Consider the following 21,949-nt stretch of genomic DNA (forward strand, 5'->3'; position numbering starts at 1 on the left):
CCCCTCCCCCACCCCTAGAAAGCGGGTTAGGGGGACACAAAAAGACTGTTCCATGCATATCCAAGTTATTGTCCAGACAACAGCAGACTGATGCACTAACACTTAAAACATGCACTTATGTATATACACAGAACAGCCATTCTGATGAATATGTTGAGCTCACCACAAGCGTGCTGGAATTTGCTAAGGAAGTTTATATAGTCAGCATAAATAAATGAGCACAGAAGATACAACATATTTCAAACATTATATTTTATTTCAGTAACAATCTCACTAACAGTTGACAGCATTCAATTCATATATAACAATGCCACAATTAAATATAATACAGACACTGTAAATGTACTTCATTTCTATATAATAAGTTAAATTCTCTGGTCAAAATGTGCAATCTAAAATTTATTAGAGCAAATCTGAAACAGTGTTACAATGGTGATGTCCCCTTTCAATCAGGTTTTTGTACATTTTCAAGCTTTTGCAGGATAAATACTAGCTCTTCAAAATTCAACTTTAGAAAACAAAGTATACTAAGAGTTTCTTGAGCAAACTTTTACCTTAAATTCCCTAACAATATAATTATACTGACTTTTGATAATTGTTCAACTTATGACTGACCACCAAGAGAAGATAACTAGACTGCTCCTATACCTTGTTCAAAATGTCAAGAAAACTGATTATATTTTAACCTTTCCCCTGCTAAATTTCTAAAATGGACTGGTCCATTATTCAATTTTGGAAGTACCATTTACTATTATAAGGGATGTTCACTGAAAATTTACAGACTGAACAGAGAACAGTGCAGACAATGATCAGCCTCAATGACATGCAGGCTGATCTTGGTCTGCACTGGTGGCAAAAGCAGAATTACTTGCCACCAGCAGGCTAAGTGTTAAGAAAGTCAGAAGTCTGTGTTGCAAGTACATGAACTTCGTTTATAAAAGAATTTCAAGCTTAAATAATATAGACTATTTTGTTTATTTATAGATAAATTATTACAATGTGTAATTGAGCCGCACCATGAGAAAACCAACATAGTGCAACTGCGACCAGCATGGATCCAGACCAGCCTGCATGGATCCGCACAGTCTGGTCAGGATCAATGCTGTTCGCTAACTGTTTCTCGAATTGCAATAGGCTTTGAAAGTGAACAGCATGGATCCTGACCAGATTGCGTGGATGTGCAGGCTGGTCTGGATCCATGCTGGTCACAAATGCACTATGTTTGTTTTCTCATGGTGGGGCTCAATTAAAAAACCCACATCAAACTTATTAAAAACAGATTTTGCATAGTCCATAGTTAAACATAAAAACAAATTTCTGAATTGTTAAAATAATATATCAAAACATTAAAGAAAATAAGGAATGATGAGCTACCAGATACAAAAACACACACACACATAATGCCTATAATGTATTTTAACTTTAATAAGGAACTTAACAAACAACCTTGGAAAATCCTTAAGTGTGAACAAATAGTAGAATCAGCAAGAACACGGCATTGTGCTACCAATTCCAAAAGAAGTCCAGTGCTAATAATAGTACATTTACAGTACTACATTTCAGATTCAGACAAATATGGTCTAGTCCATACAGTCCATCTTTGTAACTTTTTTTAACATAAAAATCATCTCCAACTTAATAGTTTAATATTTATCTAAAAAGTCTAGACAATTACTTAAAACTTACAGGTTTTCCAACAGAAACAGAGAACTTCAAAATCATTCATCTTTTCTTATGTAAACATGTTTATTGGCATAAAGACATTATATCCTAGGAAATTAAGTTAAGACTATTCCTACTTTGGAAGCTAAATGATACAAACACACTTTCAATAGCTGTTTTAGGGTAAATTTAAAGTGTTAACATCTTGAGACTAAATCAAAATCAGTTCAAATTAAGTTGGGAAAATGCCATCACATTTATAGGATTTTATGACAAACATATATTCTTTTTACAAACCAATTTAAAACGCATATATATAAATATACATGTATACAAAATATATGATACAGGACTCATACTACTACTGAATTCTACTTAGTATCATTGTTAACATTATCAAATCTCTGCCATGATGTAAGTTTTTTCATAATAATATTTTCAATAAACATGACAATTTATAATTTTTATAGCAAAAGATTTCCATGCATAAAATAACCTAAAGACCTACAATCTTAAGATTTTCTTACTGTGACAATATCCATTGAGCAAGGGGTCAAAGTCTTGCATGTATTATGTCTGTATGCTTGTGCAGAACATTATTTCAAAAATCCATCTAAGTATGGCAAAGTTTTTGACTGGACAAACTTGGAATGAAATGGAAGGATGGACAGAATGACACAGCACAAACCTATCGTCTCCAAAACTGGCTTTCAACCAAATGGGATATGCCTGTTTCTTGTCGATTCGAGCTTTCTCATAGATTCGGGCCCTTGTGTTTTAGTAAAATTCATGCTCATGTAGCATGTTATTCAATCAGAAAGTTGTGTCATTTACATTTTAAAATGCCTTGGAAAATATTAGACATGAAACCACTGAAAAATTAAGTAAATACCTGTTTTAATATTCTGCATAAAAAATTGCTTATTTCAAAAGGAAATTACACAGTGGGTAATATTGTGAGCCCAAGTTTCAAATTAAAAGCATCCTGAGCATATTTCAACTGTTGTAACAAGTGAACAAGAAGTCAATCTTGATAGAAATTTGCGTTATGGAAATAGACTGTGCAAACATTAACCTTATTGACCTACCAAACAAAGGGCTCGAATCGATGAGAAAGTTTTAAAATGATGTGGAGTTCGACCTCCTTCAGTCGCGTGCAAAAAAAAGTACATATAAAAGATGATAACATTGTAATTCTTAATGTCCATTGTTAAATGCAAATATTTTTGTAACAACAAACAAAAATTATTTAATTGAAAAGGTTAACAAAAATATGCATACCTCTCAAAGATTTAAGAGGCTTGAATCAAGGAGAAAGCAGCATACTAATAATATGTTTGATCAAAAATGTTTATTGTTTTACTAACTGAATTTACATTTGCTCTTCATTCTTCTTTAGCATAATATTCCTTTCACAACACATATGTCCATTCTCAAACCATAAAAACAATCATATCTTATACAAGAAACCCATTTCCTCAATAATATTTATAAGATTTTTTTGACAAATTTCATGTCAAAACAATGAGATTGGCTAATAGCATTTTGTAAAATATAAATAATGTCAGGAGAAGTAGCACACAGCACATTGTTATGAAGGAAGACAGAAAAAAGATAGGTGCCTGACAAATATATGGCACACACAAACTTGTATTATCATGCATGTAAGCATGTTTCTCAGAAATAGCTTGACCAAATGTTTTCAAACTCTCCACATATCTTTAGCGTGTCATTTTTTGGTGGTCTTATATTCCATACAGGAAACCAATAGCATATGACACATAATTTGCTTCTAACAAAGTATATTAATCTGTCAGCATTTAAAAAGAGACACTCATTTCTTGATCAGAGTTGTAGTTCAGTAAAAAAAAAAAACATGGCCTTCTGGAACTGAATGGATTTATAGACATCTCTTTGCAGTATTGTTTTCAAAGATATTGTTGCCAAAGTTTTACCCCACATAAATTAACTGGCCAATGAATAAAAAATTTTAAAAATGACATCCACATTTAACACCTTGAATTATGAAAGAGTTCTGAGTATGTCAAGATGATGAATAATTAAATATCAATAAATATCACAACTTATAACATACAACATCATTGTACACTGTTATGATAATCTTTGTATCTAAACTGTGATAAAATACAATAGTTAGAAGTGGTTTCTTACATTTATATGTTCAACACTCAACACAACTGCTTAGAGCTATGAAAAAAAAACAACTTTTACTGCATGAACCAATTAACTCTATAAAAGTTACTTGCTTGCTTTCAATCCCCAGTATCTATAATTACCCTAATAACAAGAGCCCGTAAGACAGCAAATGCTTGACTATTTGAATTGTTGTCCCAGAAGCAGGAATATTACCCTAAATGTTAGAATATCTATAGAGTTTCAATCCAGTATCTGCATTAGTTTTAGAGATAGTAATTTGCATGCAAAACTTTAACCAGGAGTTTTAAGTTCACATGGGACATAATTTGGCCAAAATGCATGTCAGAGTTATGGGACTTGATGCTATAACCTAGTTTTATAACCCTGAAGACACATGTAAAGTTTCAATTCAATATCTGCAATAGATTTGGAGATAGTAACTTGCATCCAAAACTTTAACCAGGATTTTCTAAGTCCTAAAGGAGGCATAATTTGCTCAAAATACGTGTCAGAGTTATGGGACTTGACCCGCTGAGGTTGGTAATTGATCTAGAAAAGAAAACAAAAGTTAAAGAGCTACATGCCTTTAAGTAATAGCGATATGTACTTGCATGCAAAACTTTAACCAGGATTTTCTAAGTCCAAAAGGGGGCATAATTTGGCCAAAATGCATGTCAGAGTTATGGCTCTTGATGCTATCACCTAGTTTATGACCCCGAAGACACATGTGAAGTTGCAATTCAATATCTGCATTAGTTTTGGAGATAGTACCTTGCATGTAAAACTTTAACCTGGGTTTTCTATTAAGTCCAAAAGGGGGCATAATTTGGCCAAAATACATGTCAGAGTTATGAGACTTGATCCAGTGAGGTTGGTAATTAACCTAAAAAAAAAGAAAAAAGAAGTTTCAAAGCTTGCATGCAAAACTTTAACCAGGATTTTCTAAGTCCAAAAGGGGGCATAATTTGGACAAAATGCATGTCAGAGTTATGGCTCTTGATGCTATCACCTAGTTTTATGACCCTGAAGACACATGTGAGGTTTCAATTCAATATCTGCATTAGTTTTGGAGATAGTAACTTGCATGTAAAACTTTAACCAGTATTTTCAAGTCCAAAATGGGGCATAATTTGGCCAAAATACATGTCAGAGTTATGGGACATGACCCAGTGAGGTTGGTAATTGACCTAGAAAAGCTTCAAAAAGAAAACATAAGTTTCAAAGCTATATGCCTTTAAATGATAGCCATATGTACTTGCATGCAAAACTTTTAACCAAGGTGTGACGCCGACGCCAGGGTGAGTAGAATAGCTAGGCTATTCTTTGAATAGTCAAGCTAAAAATGATGGAATTTCTAGTGATTTGTTTAATACTGAATGCATTGTTTCTGCTTTTTTTATCTATTTCTAAATCTAGCAAATTTCAATCTTGCTAGGCAGTTACCATCTTGTAAACTATTTTTCTCAGCAGTTAACATCTTGTTAACTATTTTTCTTGGCAGTTAACATCTTGTAAACTATTTTCTCGGCAGTTACCATCTTGTTAACTATTTTTCTATGCAGTTAACGTCTTGTAAACTATTTTCTCGGCAGTTACCATCTTGTAAACTATTTTCCTATGCAGTTAACTTCTTGTAAACTATCTTAGGCAGATAACATCTTGAAATATATTTTCCCAGGGACAGTTAACATCTTGTAATCTATTTTCCCAGGGACAGTTAACATCTTGTAATCTATTTTCCCTACACAGTTAACATCTTGTAATCTATTTTCCCCAGACAGTTAACATCTTGTTAACTATCAGTCTTTGGTTAGTGATATCATCAGAGACAGACATCAGACTTAGCAAAAACCAAATCTGCAATCTGATTTTCACTGGTATGATTAATTTAAAAGTGATCAAAGCACCCGCTTAATTCAGTTATAAAAGCATTAACATCATTTTCTACCATTCCTTGGTAAAATTCACATTGCTTCAGCAAACTTTGCTATCCACTTGTCGAAGAAACTTCCCCAAAAACCGTGGACTTCCTTTTCATTTTTCTCTCTCCAGGGATAATATGGCATAAATTACACAATATTATGGTAAATTAACCAATAAACTACCAAACTACTAAAAGTCAGCCTGTGCTAGTGAGAAACCTTCCATTCCTGTAACCAGGCAGCGATTTTGTCCAAATTATCTTCCAGTTCATCTGGTGTATTGCTGGGTAACTCATGAACAATTTCAGCCTTGTAGGAATTTCTAGCTTCATCTAATATTGTCTGGAATATTTCACATTGTATGTTGTCGTCCAACTTCTTCCCTGCATATCCCCTGAAATGGATAAAACAATCTCTTCTTTTTTAAAAATAGAAAAAAATAAGCATAAATTTTGAAGATTTTTCTATAATGCACAATCAAGTAACCCCATGGGGCAGGGTCAATTTGACCCTGGGGGTCATGATTTGAACAAATTTTGTAGAAGCCTACCAGGCAATGCTACATGTCAAATATCTAAGATTTAGGACTTCTGGTTTATTTTTAGAAAATTTTTGAAGATTTTCCTATGTAAAATCAAGTGACCCCTAGGGCGGGGTCAATTTTGACCCCGGAGGTTACGATTTGAACAAACTTTATTGAGGTCCACTAGGCAATGCTACATGTCAAATATCTAAGCTCTAGACCTTCTGGTTTATTTTAAGAAAATTTTTGAAGATTTTCCTATGTAAAATCAAGTGACACTGGGGTGGGGTCGTTTTGACCTGGGATCATGATTTGAAGAACTTTTGTAGAGGTCCACTAGGCAATGCTACATGTCAAACATCTAAGCTCTAGGGCTTCTGGTTTCTGAGAAGAAGATTTTTGAAGATTTTCCTATGTAAAATAAAGTGACCCCTGGGGCGGGGTCAATTTTGATGCCTGGGTCATGATTTGAATAAAATTGGTAGAGGTCCACTAGGCAATGCTTCACACCAAATATCTAAGCTCTAGGGCTTCTGGTTTTTGAGAAGAAGATTTTTAAAGTTTTTCCTTTCGGTTGCCATGGCAACCAGAGTTCTGCATGGAATTCAATTCTTTGAATAATTTTGAAAGGGGCCACCCAAGGATCATTCCTGTGAAGTTTGGTGTAATTCTGCCCAGTGGTTTTCAAGAAGAAGATTTTTTAGAAATTGTTGACACACGATGCATGATGCACTATGCACGACAGACATCAAGCGGTCACAATAGCTCACCTTGTCACTTCGTGACAGGTGAGCTAAAAACACTGCATCTGCAATCACTCCTCCTCCACCTTTGATTCATGTGAGGAAGTTGGCAGTTACTTGTGGAGAACAGGTTTGTACAGGAACAGAATCCAGGAACACCGGTTGGGTTAACTGCCAATTGTTACATCACTGACATACTGTTGAAAAATGGAATTAAACCCAAAATAAACAAACACACAAATAATACTAGAGATGCTTTTGAGAAAAGCGCATGTCTCCCACAACTGCCCCTATGAAAAATGTTAGTTTCTCTAGATGTTTTTAGACGAGTGGATCCAATTAGATGGTCTGGATGAGTGGATCCAATCAGTAATTCAAGGGCCATAAATCGAAAGTGCCTGGGCGGATTTGGCTAGTTATCGAACTTGGGTAAGGTCTTATGGCCAAACACATTTTGTTCAAGTTTGGTGAAGATCGGATGAGAAATGTTCGACTTAGAGAGTGGACAAGAGTAAACAGATGGATTTTTTCGGTAATTCAAAGGCCGTAACTCTAAAATGCCTGGACCGATTTGGCTAGTTATCGGACTGGGCCGAGGTCTCATGGTCAAACACATTTTGTTCAAGTTTGGTGAAGATCGGAGGCCAAGTAGGCTGAGTAAAAAGGCCAATTTTTCGATAATTCAAGGGCCATAAGTCCAAAATGCCTGGACCGATTTGGCTAGTTATCGAATCTGGCTGAGGTCTCATGGTCAAACACATTTTGTTCAAGTTTGGTGAAGATCGGATGAGAAATGTTTGATTAAGAGTGCGGACATGAGTAAAAAGGCCAATTTTTCGATAATTCAAGGGCTGTAAGTCCTGGACCTATTTGGCTAGTTATCGAACTTGGCCGAGGTCTCATGGTCAAACACATTTTGTTCAAGTTTGGTGAAGATTGGATGAGAAATATTCGAATTAGAGTGCGGACAAGAGTAAAAAGACCGATTTTTGGTAATTCAAGGGCCATAACTCCAAGACGCCTGGACCGATTTGGCTAGTTATCGAACTTGGCTGAGGTCTTATGGTCAAACATATTTTGTTCAAGTTTGGTGAAAATCGGATGACAAATGTTCAACTTAAAGAGTGTGGACAAGCTTTGTGACAGACACACACACACACACACACACAGACTGGAGTAAATCAATGTCTCCCACACCACTGTGAGGTGGGAGACATAATTAAGATTTATTCAAACTGGTTCTGCTGTTTTAAAAAAAAGGTAATGTTGTGTAAAATATCTTAAAGTCTGTGTAAGGCTGTTGTGTGTCACACAGAAGTTTAAAATACACTTTTAACATTGACAGTTCTCAGCATAAAATGTATTAGATGGTACAAAACTTTCAAATATTATCTGAAACAAGACTATTGCCCAGCAATAAAAGTCCACTACCAGAAGGGAACCTACATTTTTTATACTGATAAAGAACCTGCATATTCTCCAAATAACTTGCTATCTATAAATCAGGTTTCATAAAAAAATCTTAAACCCCTGAAGTTAAAATGGATCTACCTTTTGTGACTGACAAATGGAGAGACAGACAGATGGATATAGAGTCAAAATAAAAATAAAATGATGTATACATTTTACATCCTTTAAGAGGTTCATAAAAATGTATGATATTTAAAGTTTTTTTTTCTATACTTTGCTTTGATGGCCGAGAATCTGAACATATCTTCCTCATGTGGATGTATACCAAGTTTCTTCTGAATTTGATGAAAACTGTATGAGGAATAGAGTACACAAGGAAGTGTGACTGAAGGAGTGAGACACATGGATGTACAGTTCAATTTATGCATCATGGCATAAAATATCTTGTACTTTCTGAATGACTGCAGGATCCCACTACCCTTCGTATTTCTGGACTATTTGTTGCCACAGAAACCACTTTTTTGTTGCCATAGCAACGAAATTGAAGGACATACATAATATTCATATTGCCATCTATCTTTGTTGAAAGTTTTGTTGTAAAATGTCTTGTACTTTTAAAGTTATAATATTGCAGGATTCCACTTGTGAAAACTCGCTGACAGGCTGACGGATAGACCAGTCCCCTCTAGTCAAAAACTGGCAGGGGTCTCTTAAAAGCTGTTCCTGATTATTGCAATGTCTAAATTATTTTGTACACAATAATACCTTTGTTCTAGCCTGTTGTACAACACCGTGTTATCTGTGCGGAGAACAAACACAATATCAAACCACCTCTCTGGGAAGAACTCACAACCATGGTAATCTATGATGTTGCCTCCCCCTCTCATCTGATCTTCTAACTCATCTATCACCTGTCAAAATATAAACATTAGATTGAAACAAGAGCTTCTGTGAAACTCACCTATCACTATGTGACTTTCAAAATATCAAAGACTAGAATGAGGAAGGAAACAGACACTGAATGACTGATGTACTATTGCTTGCAGCTGTAAGTCACAGCAACAATTGTAGGCCTAATGTTGATAGCACTAATGTTTGCTGTGTATGACCGTAGTAAATTAAACAATTTTTTTTAAATCTTAACATCAAGACTGTCCCGAGGTGAACTGAATTTAGATCACTGTTTTTTTGTGAGCTAAACTGTGTATAACTTGCTGTTAAATTCAATTAATAATAATATGTCAATTTTAACATATATGGTTTTCCAATAGTACCAAAAAGATGCATTTGCATCATTAACATCCTAACATTTATAGAATGATTCCCTCTTGGTTTAATACTAGAAACTAGATTACAATCTGTATTATAAAGTCACCAAAGAAAATACAATGTATTGTGTTAAATTATTCTAAAATGGAACAGTTTCAAACAAGATCAATTTTCAAAAAGTCCTCCAAATACTTAAGCCCAGCAGATTGCGGCCATAGATTTTAGTAATAATTTTTAGCTCTGGTGGCCCCTAAAATCAATACAGTGGAACCGTTTGAATAAACCTGAGAGAGGATCTTTCAAGGTTGATAAAAACCATAAAATTAGTCAAGCAGAACCATTTGAACAAATCTGAGAGAGGACCTTACAAGGATGCTACAGACCAAGTTTGGTGGTGAGAAGTTGTTTTAAGGTTTTTCTATTTTTAGCTCTGACAGCCCATAGTCCTGTGGAACCATTTGAACAAATCTGAGAGGATCATACAAGTATGCTACAGACAAAGTTTGGTGAAGATCCATCAATGAGTTCATGAGAAATCAGTCAAAGGTTTTTCTATTTTTAGCTCTGGTCGGCCCCTAAAATCAATCAAGTGGAACCACTGAACAAATCTAAGAGCGGACCTCATAAGGTTGCTTCATATCAAGTTTGGTTTAATTCTGACCAGCAGTTTCAGAGAGAAGTTGTTGAAGTAAAAAGATGATGCTGATGGACACAGGCACATCACAAAAACTCGTCTGAGCAAAATCCAAGTGAGCTAAAAATATACTGTCATCAAAATAAAGTACTGGGTAACACTCCACATCTAATTTATGTTCTCTGATTTCAAACGCAAAAGCTGAGCTCTATATTTCCTTAGTTCATTTCAGATATCTGCTGCAAAAATCTGCTTGCAATGTTTGGCTTATATCTTGAGTCTATGCTGTAATCAAAACTGGAACCAAGAATAACATATCAGAACTAGAGGTCACAAGATTTTTCTATTTTTAGACCTACTGACCTAGTTTTTGAACCCATGTGACCCAGTTTCGAACTTGACCTAGATATCATCAAGGTGAACATGCTGACCAATTTTCATGAAGATCTCATGAAAAATATGGCCTCTAGAGAGGTCACAAGGTTTTTATATTTTTAGATCTACTGACCTAGTTTTTGACCGCACGTGACCCAGTTTCGAACTTGACCTAGATATCATCAAGATGAACATTCTGACCAACTTTCATGAAGATCCCATGAAAAATGTGACCTCTAGAGTGGTCACAAGCAAAAGTTTACGCACGGACGACAGACGCCACGCGATCACAAAAGCTCACCTTGTCACTTTGTGACAGGTGAGCTAAAAACATAAAAATCTGTGCTTATTATCTAGGGCAATATTTTCTGAATAAAACTGTACACATAATTTCAAAATAATCATAAAAGAGTTAGAATTATAAGTGTTTTCAAGATGTATAGAAGAAGGCAAAGATGTGAAGCAGTACAAATCCTTGACTGCAGGTTCAAGTTCTGTTAAGTAATTATTTCAATCACACTCTAAAACATGAAAGTAGCCAAATTTAAGTTTCAGATCCAAAAAGCACATTGTTAACAGTTTTTGCACAACTGTGAACTAGATAAAATACATTGTCCTTTCAGCAAAATTAGTAAAATTTAATATCTATTATAAATACCTGGTCTTCGTTTAATATCGGACATTGATAGACATCATCATAACCCTCGTAAAAATGTTCTTGTTTTGCAAGTTCTCCCACGTTAACATACTGTAACCCTGTCCTCTGTGCAAGTTCAGCTCCCAAAGTAGATTTCCCAGTCCCTGGTGTGCCTAAAAAACAATTGTTAGGGAAAACACTTATTACTGAAGGCTTAAATGCATTTATAACCAGCTTCATTACAGACAATTTTAATACTTATTTTGTGCTGTTATATAGGCGCACTGGGCAAGGTGCTTTTCTTATTGTGAAACTTACTCTACATGTTTGCACATGTCACTAAAATAAAAATATTTCCTTGTTGTAGACCGTCCGCTTCGAATGCGGGAGGTCTTTGGTTGGATCCCTACAGTGTCATACCAAAGGTGTGAAAAATAGTACCAGTAGCTCCCTTGTTTGGCACTCAGCATTAAAAGGGAAACTAGCTGGCTTCTCTTTCTCATACCCTCGTGGCGATGGATTCCAACAGGAATGAGGTGTCGAGAGGGAATAATATAAGTAGTAGAACCTGCTTCACAATTAACCTAAAATAAATAAGTATAAAATAAAGAAACTTCCTATTTTATCTTAAACAATGCAAACTGGTTGTAACCCTCTCAGATCAGAACTATGCATTTCTTTCAACTGAAAGACAAAATTTATGGGTTTTTTTATCAAGAGATTAAAATTAATGGATAAAGTGGCGAAAAAAACCCATAAAATACTTATAAAAGGAATTATTTCATTATGTGAATATCATTTCTTCATTAAAAAAACTTTTTACTTTAAAAACACTTAGTATCAGTTTTGTTTACTTCTCAGAAAAAAATCCAGTTACTGGAAAGTCTCCATTAATCATCTCAATTAAAACTAAGTCACGGACACGGAATATCATTCTTAACTTAAGATAAATTAATGGTCTGAACTGTCCACGGTTTTCTCTCAGATTTTGCGGTTGGAAACGGTTCTGGTAAATTGTTACATATCTTGGAAAGGTATCAAGTCAACTTGTCCCCCAGTCAACTCGTCCCCGATATGGTCATTTCATCCCCTAAAATAGGTCATTTTGTCTCCCTCATGATAAAATTTAGTCAACTCGTCCCCCTTTTGGTAATTTTGAGTTGACTGGGGGACGAGTTTATTGGGGGACGAGTTGACTGTAAATCCTTGGAAAGATGATGGGGACAGTCACTGATGCACCATATTTTACTTGCTGCAGCTGTAAGTGGCAGCAACAACAGACCTTATGTTGATTGCTCTAATGTTTGCTGTGTATGACCATAGTAAGTTAAGATTCATCGAAAGTGTTTGGAGACCACCCCTCAGGTGAATTTTAATTTCAGAATTTATACCTCACAGACCATTACTATTTATAACAAATATACTGAACTGTTCAGAGGATGCAGGAAATACTTTATACAAAGGTTAGCTTCTTTGGGAATATGTATTTTGTCTAATATTACATTTACTTCAACTGTCAATGTTCAGACTATTTTGTAGAAAATATCAAACTGCTTTTTCAAAAGTATTTTTTCATTTAACTTTATTTTGGTTGTGTGTTTAACATATTTATCTAGGTACTCCCAGTAATGAAATATGGTTAACTTATGTATTTTCTCAAACATAGGTGTATTGTGTCATTTTGACAGCTCTACTTTCACTTTCATTTTGCAATTTTTGCAATGTTTTGAAATGTACATGTTTTGTAACATTTTCAACACTCACCTGGAGAAATGTGTTAGGCACACAATAAGTAGATATATAAAGTCAAAATATTTTTCTAAAAAGAAGTTTCAAATTGATATTTTCTACAAAACAGAATGTGGGCAAGCAAAGTACATGTGATATAAGAGAAAATTTATTATTCCGAACAGAACAACCTCCCTCGAAAGACAATGCTACTTCTTCTGAACACTTTGGTATACATTTTAGGCAGTGGCTAGGGGTCCAGTAACCAGACCTCTAGACCCGAAGGTAGACAACGGGTGAACCCATACAGGGCAGGCTAGAGGTCCGGTAATTACAACGGTATTTACAAAGAACTAGGAGACTATAAGTATATTACTAGGAGACTATATTTTATCTTAAAAACTGGAGATGATTTCAGAAATTTGTTTTCGTATTTTTCTCGTTGTTTAAGTCACAGGAAGCAGATGTATTTATAATTCTTTGATCCTGGGAAAAATACGATCGCAAATATGACAATAATTAATAGCAATTTGTACGCCATAATCGGAAGCTTTTATTGTTTTTCTTAGGACTGATGAATAAAAAATATTAAACTGAGAATGTTTTCTTCAGTATTTAAGACATGGATTGTGTTCACGAATGGTTGAATTCATTTTACTGCTTGAGTAAACAAATAACCATGACTACCGGAAATCGCTGTTAAAATTTCATATTTAAAATATGTATCAAACACGAATGAGAGCTAATTATACGTAAAATATTTACAAAAATAAACGTAAAAAAGGCAACTTTATGACAACTTATCGTAACTTTTACCAGTATTTACCTTATACACTGGTATTACAGTTCATAATAGTACATTTATATTGATTACCAGACCTTTAACGGTTATCGTTATCTATTTACTCAAACAGTAAAATAAATTCAACAATTCATGACCACAATCCATGTCCTAAATACTAAAGAAACAAGAGCTGTCACTAATGGTGACAAATGCCCCCACAGCGCCTAGACCTTTAACCTGGTGACCCCAAAGTCAATAGGGGTCGTGTACTCAATAAGTACTATCAGCATGTGAAGTTTGAAGGTCCTGGGTACGGTGGTTCAAGAGTAAAGTGCCTTCATGCAAAAAGTTAACGCTGTGACAAACGAACGAACTAACGGTCGGACAGTTGAAAACTAATATGCCTCCCTTTGGGGGCATAAAAATTATGTTTATTATTCTAATTCATCAGTCCCAAGAAAAGCAATAAAAGCTTTGTGTCGGTAAAAAGCTATACATAGCTATGTTAATGTTGAAATCTTTCTGACAATAAAAAATTTTGATTTGATTTGATTTGCTTAAATTCCGATTATGGTTAGCTATTAATTATTTGTTGAATTAGCGATCGTGTTTTCCCCGGGATTAAAGAATTCATAATTTTAACATGTCCAAAACATTGCGGAATGATACTAATTTCACTTGGGTATTCATTACATTTTACTCGGACTTTATCATAGACTCTCTGTGTAAAATCTCAAACTTTAAACTAAAATAAAGGTAATTAATTAAATCCATATAATATTTCAATGAAACTTCAAACTTTTATTGTTTGTAGCATCATCTGGGGCATGTGCATTGAAAAATCTTAATTTGATTTCTAAAATAGTGTGTATTTATTTCTAAACTAAAGTCACTATATGTTCATTGTAAATATACTTTGTTATACCCATGTGGAAACTGACAGGTACTAGAAAATGCTGCTCTCTGATTGGTCAGTTAGGACCCCTGATGTACGGTGATGTCATGATAAAGTTATGAATCATAAATACTTCTGTTTTCTGTGACTTACCATGTATTTAAAACAACAAGAAAAATAAAACATATTTATGAAATCATCTCCCATTTTTAAAGATAAAATATAGTCTCCTAGCTATTTGTAAATGCCGTTCTCAGTATTCATATTGATTACTGGACCTCTAGCCTGCCCTGTACGCAGGGTTTCAGAAATCCCATGTCCGGAGCCCGGGGGCTACCAGAAAATTCTGTCGGGCTACTAAATTTTTTCACAGCGTGCCCGCTGGACTACCTTGAAACTCCGTATCTGGTAGCCCGGAAATCAATAATTTAGTCTTCAAATATAATTTTGATAGTTGTCTATAACCCCTTTGTTTATCAAGAGATACACACCCGGGGCTTTAATTATCTTACCACCTACTGTCACAATCGGCAAACAATTAACCGTTTAATCGTACCCGGAGGCAAATGTTTACAAAAACATGTGCACAAGTGATTTTAGACTAATACAATAACATCAAAATCGCTGATCGCTATTGTTTAAAACAATATGCAAACCAGTCTTAAAATTACGTCATTTTAGCGCCACCTGCCAAAGTGTACTTCGGTTTGCTGACCTCAATATTTATCGAGCGATCAGAAAGAATAGATGTTTGATTTTGAGACAGTTTAGTGCCTACACTGACTGTTTATGCTTTCATTTAAAAACTTGCCTAACATGCAAAAAATTCGACCATGATTTAGCAAGATATCAGAAAGTATACAGAATTCTGGACAAACATAATTTCGGATAAGTGAATATACAGTGCCAAGAAACTGAGAGACTTTATATACGCGGTTCTAGTCCGTTTATTAAACTAGACAGATGTTTAGAATCAGACAGAATTATTATGTCAACTTAAATAATTTTGAGATAAATCACAATTCATACGCTCTAAAAAATTGCAAGTTTATAAAAATTGATTGCATTCCTTTACATTGCCATGTTGCAATAATTAACTATCAGAGTACTCCTGTAATATTTCTAGTTTAAATACATCTAGTTTTATCTTTAAAATGATAAAAAGGAGTAATGATAATTGCTATTTAAGAGAACAAAATTTATAACAATGTGCTTATGGCTAAAATTATGAAATTTAATCATTCCATCCACTGTAGTATAGAAGCACATAGTAAATTAACCGAAATGACCATTGCCAAATAAACTTAAATGTTCGGGCTACCAGATTAAAATTTTGGTAGCCCATTGGGCTACCAATAAATTTGCAGATTTCTGAAACCCTGCTGTACGAGTTGTCTACAGGTCCAGTAACCATTAATGAAAAGGCAGTGGCTAGAGAACCGGAATCGGTTCCCTAGACAGCGAACTTATTCGCCCAGAACCGGTTCTCTAGCCAAAGTACCGTGCATAGGCTAGGGAACCGGAATTTTATTTCTATGCATAAAGCTGCTGAAATCACTTTGTTTCTTTTGGTAAGTATCATGCATGTTAAAAATTATTATCTTAATTAATTTTACCATTTTAGCAAGTCATGCCCTTTCATTTATTTGTGTTTACTGTGTCTCCAAAAGTGTACTCGCCGCATACTGTCCGCCATATTGCAATGATAAAATAAACTAATACGAATGAATGTGGAAATCATCGGCACTGGAGCAAGCCGGAAGAAACTTAAAAGGTACAATACAAAAACAGAAATAATTAAAACAAAATTATTAAGTAATTTCTGTTAATTAGTACTGATCACATATTTCTGAACGTGAAATGCTGGGTGTTACAAAACAGTATTTAAAGTGATAAAAGAATCCGCATGAAGTTTTCATGGTAACTGAATAAGTTTGTATGTCTATAAACATGTAATGACACAAATACAAATCAATTTTATTTGGTATTTAAATTATTTAAACATGATACAAGTTTTAAAGCAAATAACATTTAAAAACCGTTTTAACGGCAAAGTAGTTTTCATGTACTCATTCATGCTAGTTTATATCATTCCAATATGGCAGACACGGTATGCGGCGAGTACACTTTGGAGACAGTAAACGCAGATAAATGCAAGGGCATGGTAAAATCAATTAAGATAATAATAATCATGACATTTACCAACAAACAAAGTGGATTTCGACAGCATTATGCATAGAAGTAAAATTCTGGTTCTCTAGCCTATGCATGTAAACGCCCCTTTGAACCTCCATGTCGCTCTTACACATCTTATGGCCCCGACAACTATGTTGATTTCATTTGAAAACTGGATGCAAATAAAAACTCGTGTTCCTCGGATTTGTTTGCATACCATCAATGTTTATAACAGCCAAACTATGGTGTATTTATGGGTATACCTGTTTGATTACTATATTGCGACGGCTTTCACTATCGCGAAAACAAATGACAATTTAATGAAACGCAGTTTTGGGTTGTACACTACTATTATCACGATGACTCGCAGTAATTTCACAATCACAAGACATCACAAATTTACTATTTACCAGTAATTAATATGTTAGGACCTCCAGGTCGTAAATTTTCCATTTTGTTTGTTTGTTTACGCACGTGGGAGATTAACTACAACAAAGAAATTAAAGTACCACAAAGTCAAAGATATTGTGGCAGGAATGACTTTTAAGCACTCCTATGTTTCCTTTTCTGCTGCTTATTTCTGAAAATAAAAATTGTAGTCCATCCAAATCTGCACAGTTTACAGTAATTTTACCAAATATGTGTACTTATATAATTTCCATCTTACAGAAATGCTGTATTCCTGAAATCACTGAGGTGTAAATTTATCCTTGATCAGTACAATGGGTGTTACAAAAGTTTTCTATTGTCTGCCTTATACATAACTGTAGCTTATTTCTGTCCGAGTTACTTGTGAGAGTTAAACGTTTTGGCCGACCCTTGTGTAATATTACAATCGCTCCTCTTAAATTTCATGCTGCTTTACTGTTAGATAGCCAGCAGAAGGTATATAAGCTCCGAATTTTCACATTTTCATTGCTTGTGTTCACGGACTCTCGCAAGGTAGCTTTTACCTTTTAGTTAGAACCTAGCCACCTTCAGGTATGTAGATTTTTGGGACCTATTTTTGACTCTTTCTTCATCTTCCTTTTTTGGGGCATAATGTTTTTCTTTAGATCGGGGAAGCGGAAATCACAAAATTAGGTAGGCAAGTTTCAGGGCTTTTTATATACTCAACTGTTAAGTTTTGCATTCAATATGTTAGGGTTTTTGTGCTATTTATAAAGTGTACAATGCTGTCAATGTACTGAGGTCATGTTTTCCAATAATTAAAACTGATCTTGAACCCAGTCCGTGTTTGGTATTTATTGTAGTTTAGCAGAGCAACCTGGGTAATAACAGAATAAGGACCCTTTAAAGTCTGAGTCTTGTCCTTTCCTGTTACAATATACCAAAATTGTTACAAAATGAACGCGACATTTTTAATGAAAAAATCAAACAACGAAACATGTACTTAATGGATAAAACATGCTTAAAAAGGTAAATAAGTTAAGGATTTAATGTGTTTATATATCTGATTTGAAAACACAAACAAGGACAAAAGCTCATCAAGATACAAGATACAAGAGCTTTATTTTACGTCGGATACAATATAACAAGTTAACATTAGCTCATGAGCTATTTTCCGACAAACATAGTATTGGAAAATATAGGAAAAGCAACATCAATGACGCTGCCGCCAATGGAAATATGGGCACGTAAAACTGCATACACGTACACAGTAGCTGAGCACATGCACTCAGTAATACAAACTCATGTATGATTAACCTGTTTTGGAATTGTCTGGTGTCACGTAACTGGAAATCAAGACCGTACTACCAGCCGCCGTCTTTTCTAAATAATTAGCTTTGAACTAATTTCTCCAACAGCTTAAAGACAAGAGCATATAAATCTGGTCATACCCTTAAAACTCTGGAAAAAGAGCATTCGTTGCTCAAATCTACAAGAAAATGTCCAAAATTCATTTGGAAGTGACTGGCAGGGGTCTTACCTTTAGAATCTTAATTATTTCTACACCTCCAGACATACATTTAGGGGATTGTCTAGAAGAACGGACATTCTTTTACCTAATTATATGGGCTAATTACATCTATAATTTTGTTGTAAAATGACATAGCAAATACAACTAAATTTATTTTCAAATAGGTATTGAATCTAAACGGTTTATATTACAAATACCAGCTTTCACTCGACTTTTAACATTTTCTTTAGAAATATAAGTAACCATGCAACAACAAAAAAGTCAATCGGAATCGATCAGGCAAAATAGAACAGAAAAATGATGTTATACTACCATACATCAAACCTTTTTTTAGATTTCACAAACATTCAGGGGACAGTTGTTTAGATTGAGGGGCGGAATCCAATTATGTTTTCCACACTACGAGATAAAAGGGAAGATCCGACAAACAGTCCCTTTGTAAAACAAACTATTGGTAAAAGTTCAATAAGTGTACCAAAGTTTTAATGAAATACATTTGAAATCCAGCAGAAAAGAAAACCGAAAACTCAAATGAATTGTGAAAAAGAACAAATTTTATAAAAGACAGTCGGCGCATTTTAGAACAGTCTATAAAACATGAGGTCCGGCCTGTGTATAATTCCATTATAAAACTATCATATTGAGCAAACAACTTTATTTACATATTAAACTAAGCTTTAATATAAATTACGTTCGTTATTTTCCAATATATAATGAAATTTACTTCTCAAAAAATGTATTTATTTTCATTATTATCTATTTATTTTATTTTGATTTTTAAAACGAATACATTAGTCATATACGCAGTCAAAAGAATTCACTAGCACAGAAGTAACGTTTCATCGATAGAAAAATTGCTCTACGCACTGGCGATATCAGCTTTGAGTCAGAAATAACTGTAATGATGTTGATTTGCTGTTTATGTAATGTTAAAAAGCACTTTTCATGAAAGCCTGAAAACACAACAGTATTTCGCTAACCTTTTTTTTCAAGCGCTATCATCCAGTCAAAAGATGCCTTTAGACCCGTAGACACTTCCAATCCAATTAAGGCTAGCAACTACCTACATGTCTATATCTCTAACGTATTGAGAATGGAGAAAACACTTGCGCCATAGCAACTTAATTGGTGCTTTTAACAATCCTTAACATCATACGTTAAATCATATGCTCGATACCCAACCCAGATGGGAGCCATTAGCATCACTGTGGATCAAGCCATTTCACTTGGACCGAGCCCAAAAAGGTATAGCGGACGACTTTACTTCAAATGAGTTACCAGTTCTCACTGACGTTCCTAGAGATTTAAGTCATTGGCACCTGTCCCTTCTTAGCTTAAATTAATGACCTTGCAACAGAAAATCTCGACCTTTTTCAGATGACATCATTATTATTCTCCAAATATGGTAAATCCCTTTTCAGTGATTTTCATTCTTAAGAAGCCTGATAAAATGGCTGGTCAATGGAGTTCAATCAAAACATCAAGTTTGAGTTATTGATAATTACTTGACAGATTAAAAACAATCATGTACATTATACAATGTATCACATTTAGCTCAAAATTCGCTGCAAAAACACCTGCTCGTCACATTAAGTAAAAATCTGCCTTGATCAAGCAGATCAATAACACCAAAAGCATAGAACTCACTGAGATTCATCAAAAGAAACTGAAGAACAAGCTGGATAGTCACAGCAAGACAAGAAGGATAGTAAAAAAGCATACAATACCATACTTAGAAATTGATCTACCATTCGCCACCGGCTTGTATAAATATGTAATTCTAGGTACCTCTCTTGTTGGTCCGTCCGAAGACTGTAATAATAACGAAAGAGCTGGATCGACTAGTCCTTCGTATGCAAGATCGAATGATTAAAACGATAAGCAGTTCGATATAACTCTATCAACTATGGTCAAACACGCAAAATGCTGTAAGAACTTTATAGACCTGACAGTGGGCCAAGGGATTTTTGTCTTCACCAGCACAGTTGGGGGCTAATGACCATCACAGTATAACTCCAATAAACAAGGGTCATTGTTTATTGGAGAGTCAGTCTACCTTACAAGTGTATCTATTAGTGAGAAGGGGAAACGATGTAATTTATTTTAAATTAATGAATAATTGATAACTTTTAAAGTTATACTAGTTTTTTTTGGCATTTCTATGTATAGAAAAAAATTGTTGATCAAACACAATAATAAAATAATGAGAAACTTATTTTCACAATAATGAAATAATGAGAAACTTACTTAAAGAAACATGCAAGTTTTTATTTTTTTCAAATTCTATCTAGAGAAGTGTGATATTTCTGAAAAATGTGGTTTTCACTCATCTAAAGCTTGCAGAATACTGTAAATAACATTTGTCTAAATTGAAAACAGAATGTGAATTTCAAAGTTACAAAGCAAAGCATGAAAAAGTCCCTTTTGGCAACATACTGAAAATGAAAATTGAGTATAGATGGAACACAATAATTTTATATTCAAATAATGTTGATTATATGAATACATGAAAATCAATATCCAAATCGAAAATATTGTTTGTCAGCACAAAGAACTCAGGAAGTTTTCACTATACTTGTGTTTTATTATCATTATTATTTTCAATATTATTACTGTATCTTTTATCATCCTATATGTAATATAATAACAATGATAATGATAATAATATACTAAATGATAATATAATAATAATAATATTGATAATAATAATAATAATAATGATAATAATAATAATAATGATTATGATTATTATTATTATTATTATTATTATCATTATTATTATAACATTAAAGTAATAGTTATTATCATTTGAATAATATCAAAATAATAATAATTATTATTATCATTCCACATTTACTGAAGAAAAATTAATTTCTTTCAACTCCACTGCACACATCTTCATGGTCTAGTTGGGGTCCCTGCTGCGCTAATTGCCCTCTAATCAGTTGCTATTACATAATGATAAGCAGCAGATAAGATGGAAGCTGTATATTGGATTGGGGGGTGGGGGTGGGACACTTATATAGTAGTGAATCTAGGCCTTTAAGCCAATTTCTATTGCCACCGTCGCATTCATCATCATCATCATCATCATCATCATTATTGTTATTATTT

The 21,949-nt window shown here is 34.1% G+C and overlaps 1 protein-coding gene across 1 annotated transcript; it reads right to left on the reverse strand.

The window, feature by feature from the left end:
* Positions 1-235: 235 nt before the first annotated feature.
* On the reverse strand, positions 236-17,453 carry LOC123566301 (adenylate kinase isoenzyme 6-like). The gene is made up of 4 exons (XM_045360260.2): positions 17,325-17,453; positions 11,354-11,505; positions 9,183-9,328; positions 236-6,135 (listed from the first exon to the last, which is right to left on the reverse strand). Exons 1-4 carry the CDS (start codon positions 17,365-17,367, stop codon positions 5,949-5,951), a joined length of 528 nt encoding a protein of 175 aa, XP_045216195.2. The 5' UTR covers positions 17,368-17,453; the 3' UTR covers positions 236-5,948.
* Between the last annotated feature and the right edge of the window lie 4,496 nt (positions 17,454-21,949).

The sequence above is a fragment of the Mercenaria mercenaria genome, chromosome 8 (genome assembly GCF_021730395.1).
Source record: "Mercenaria mercenaria strain notata chromosome 8, MADL_Memer_1, whole genome shotgun sequence".
NCBI classification, from domain to species: domain Eukaryota; kingdom Metazoa; phylum Mollusca; class Bivalvia; order Venerida; family Veneridae; genus Mercenaria; species Mercenaria mercenaria.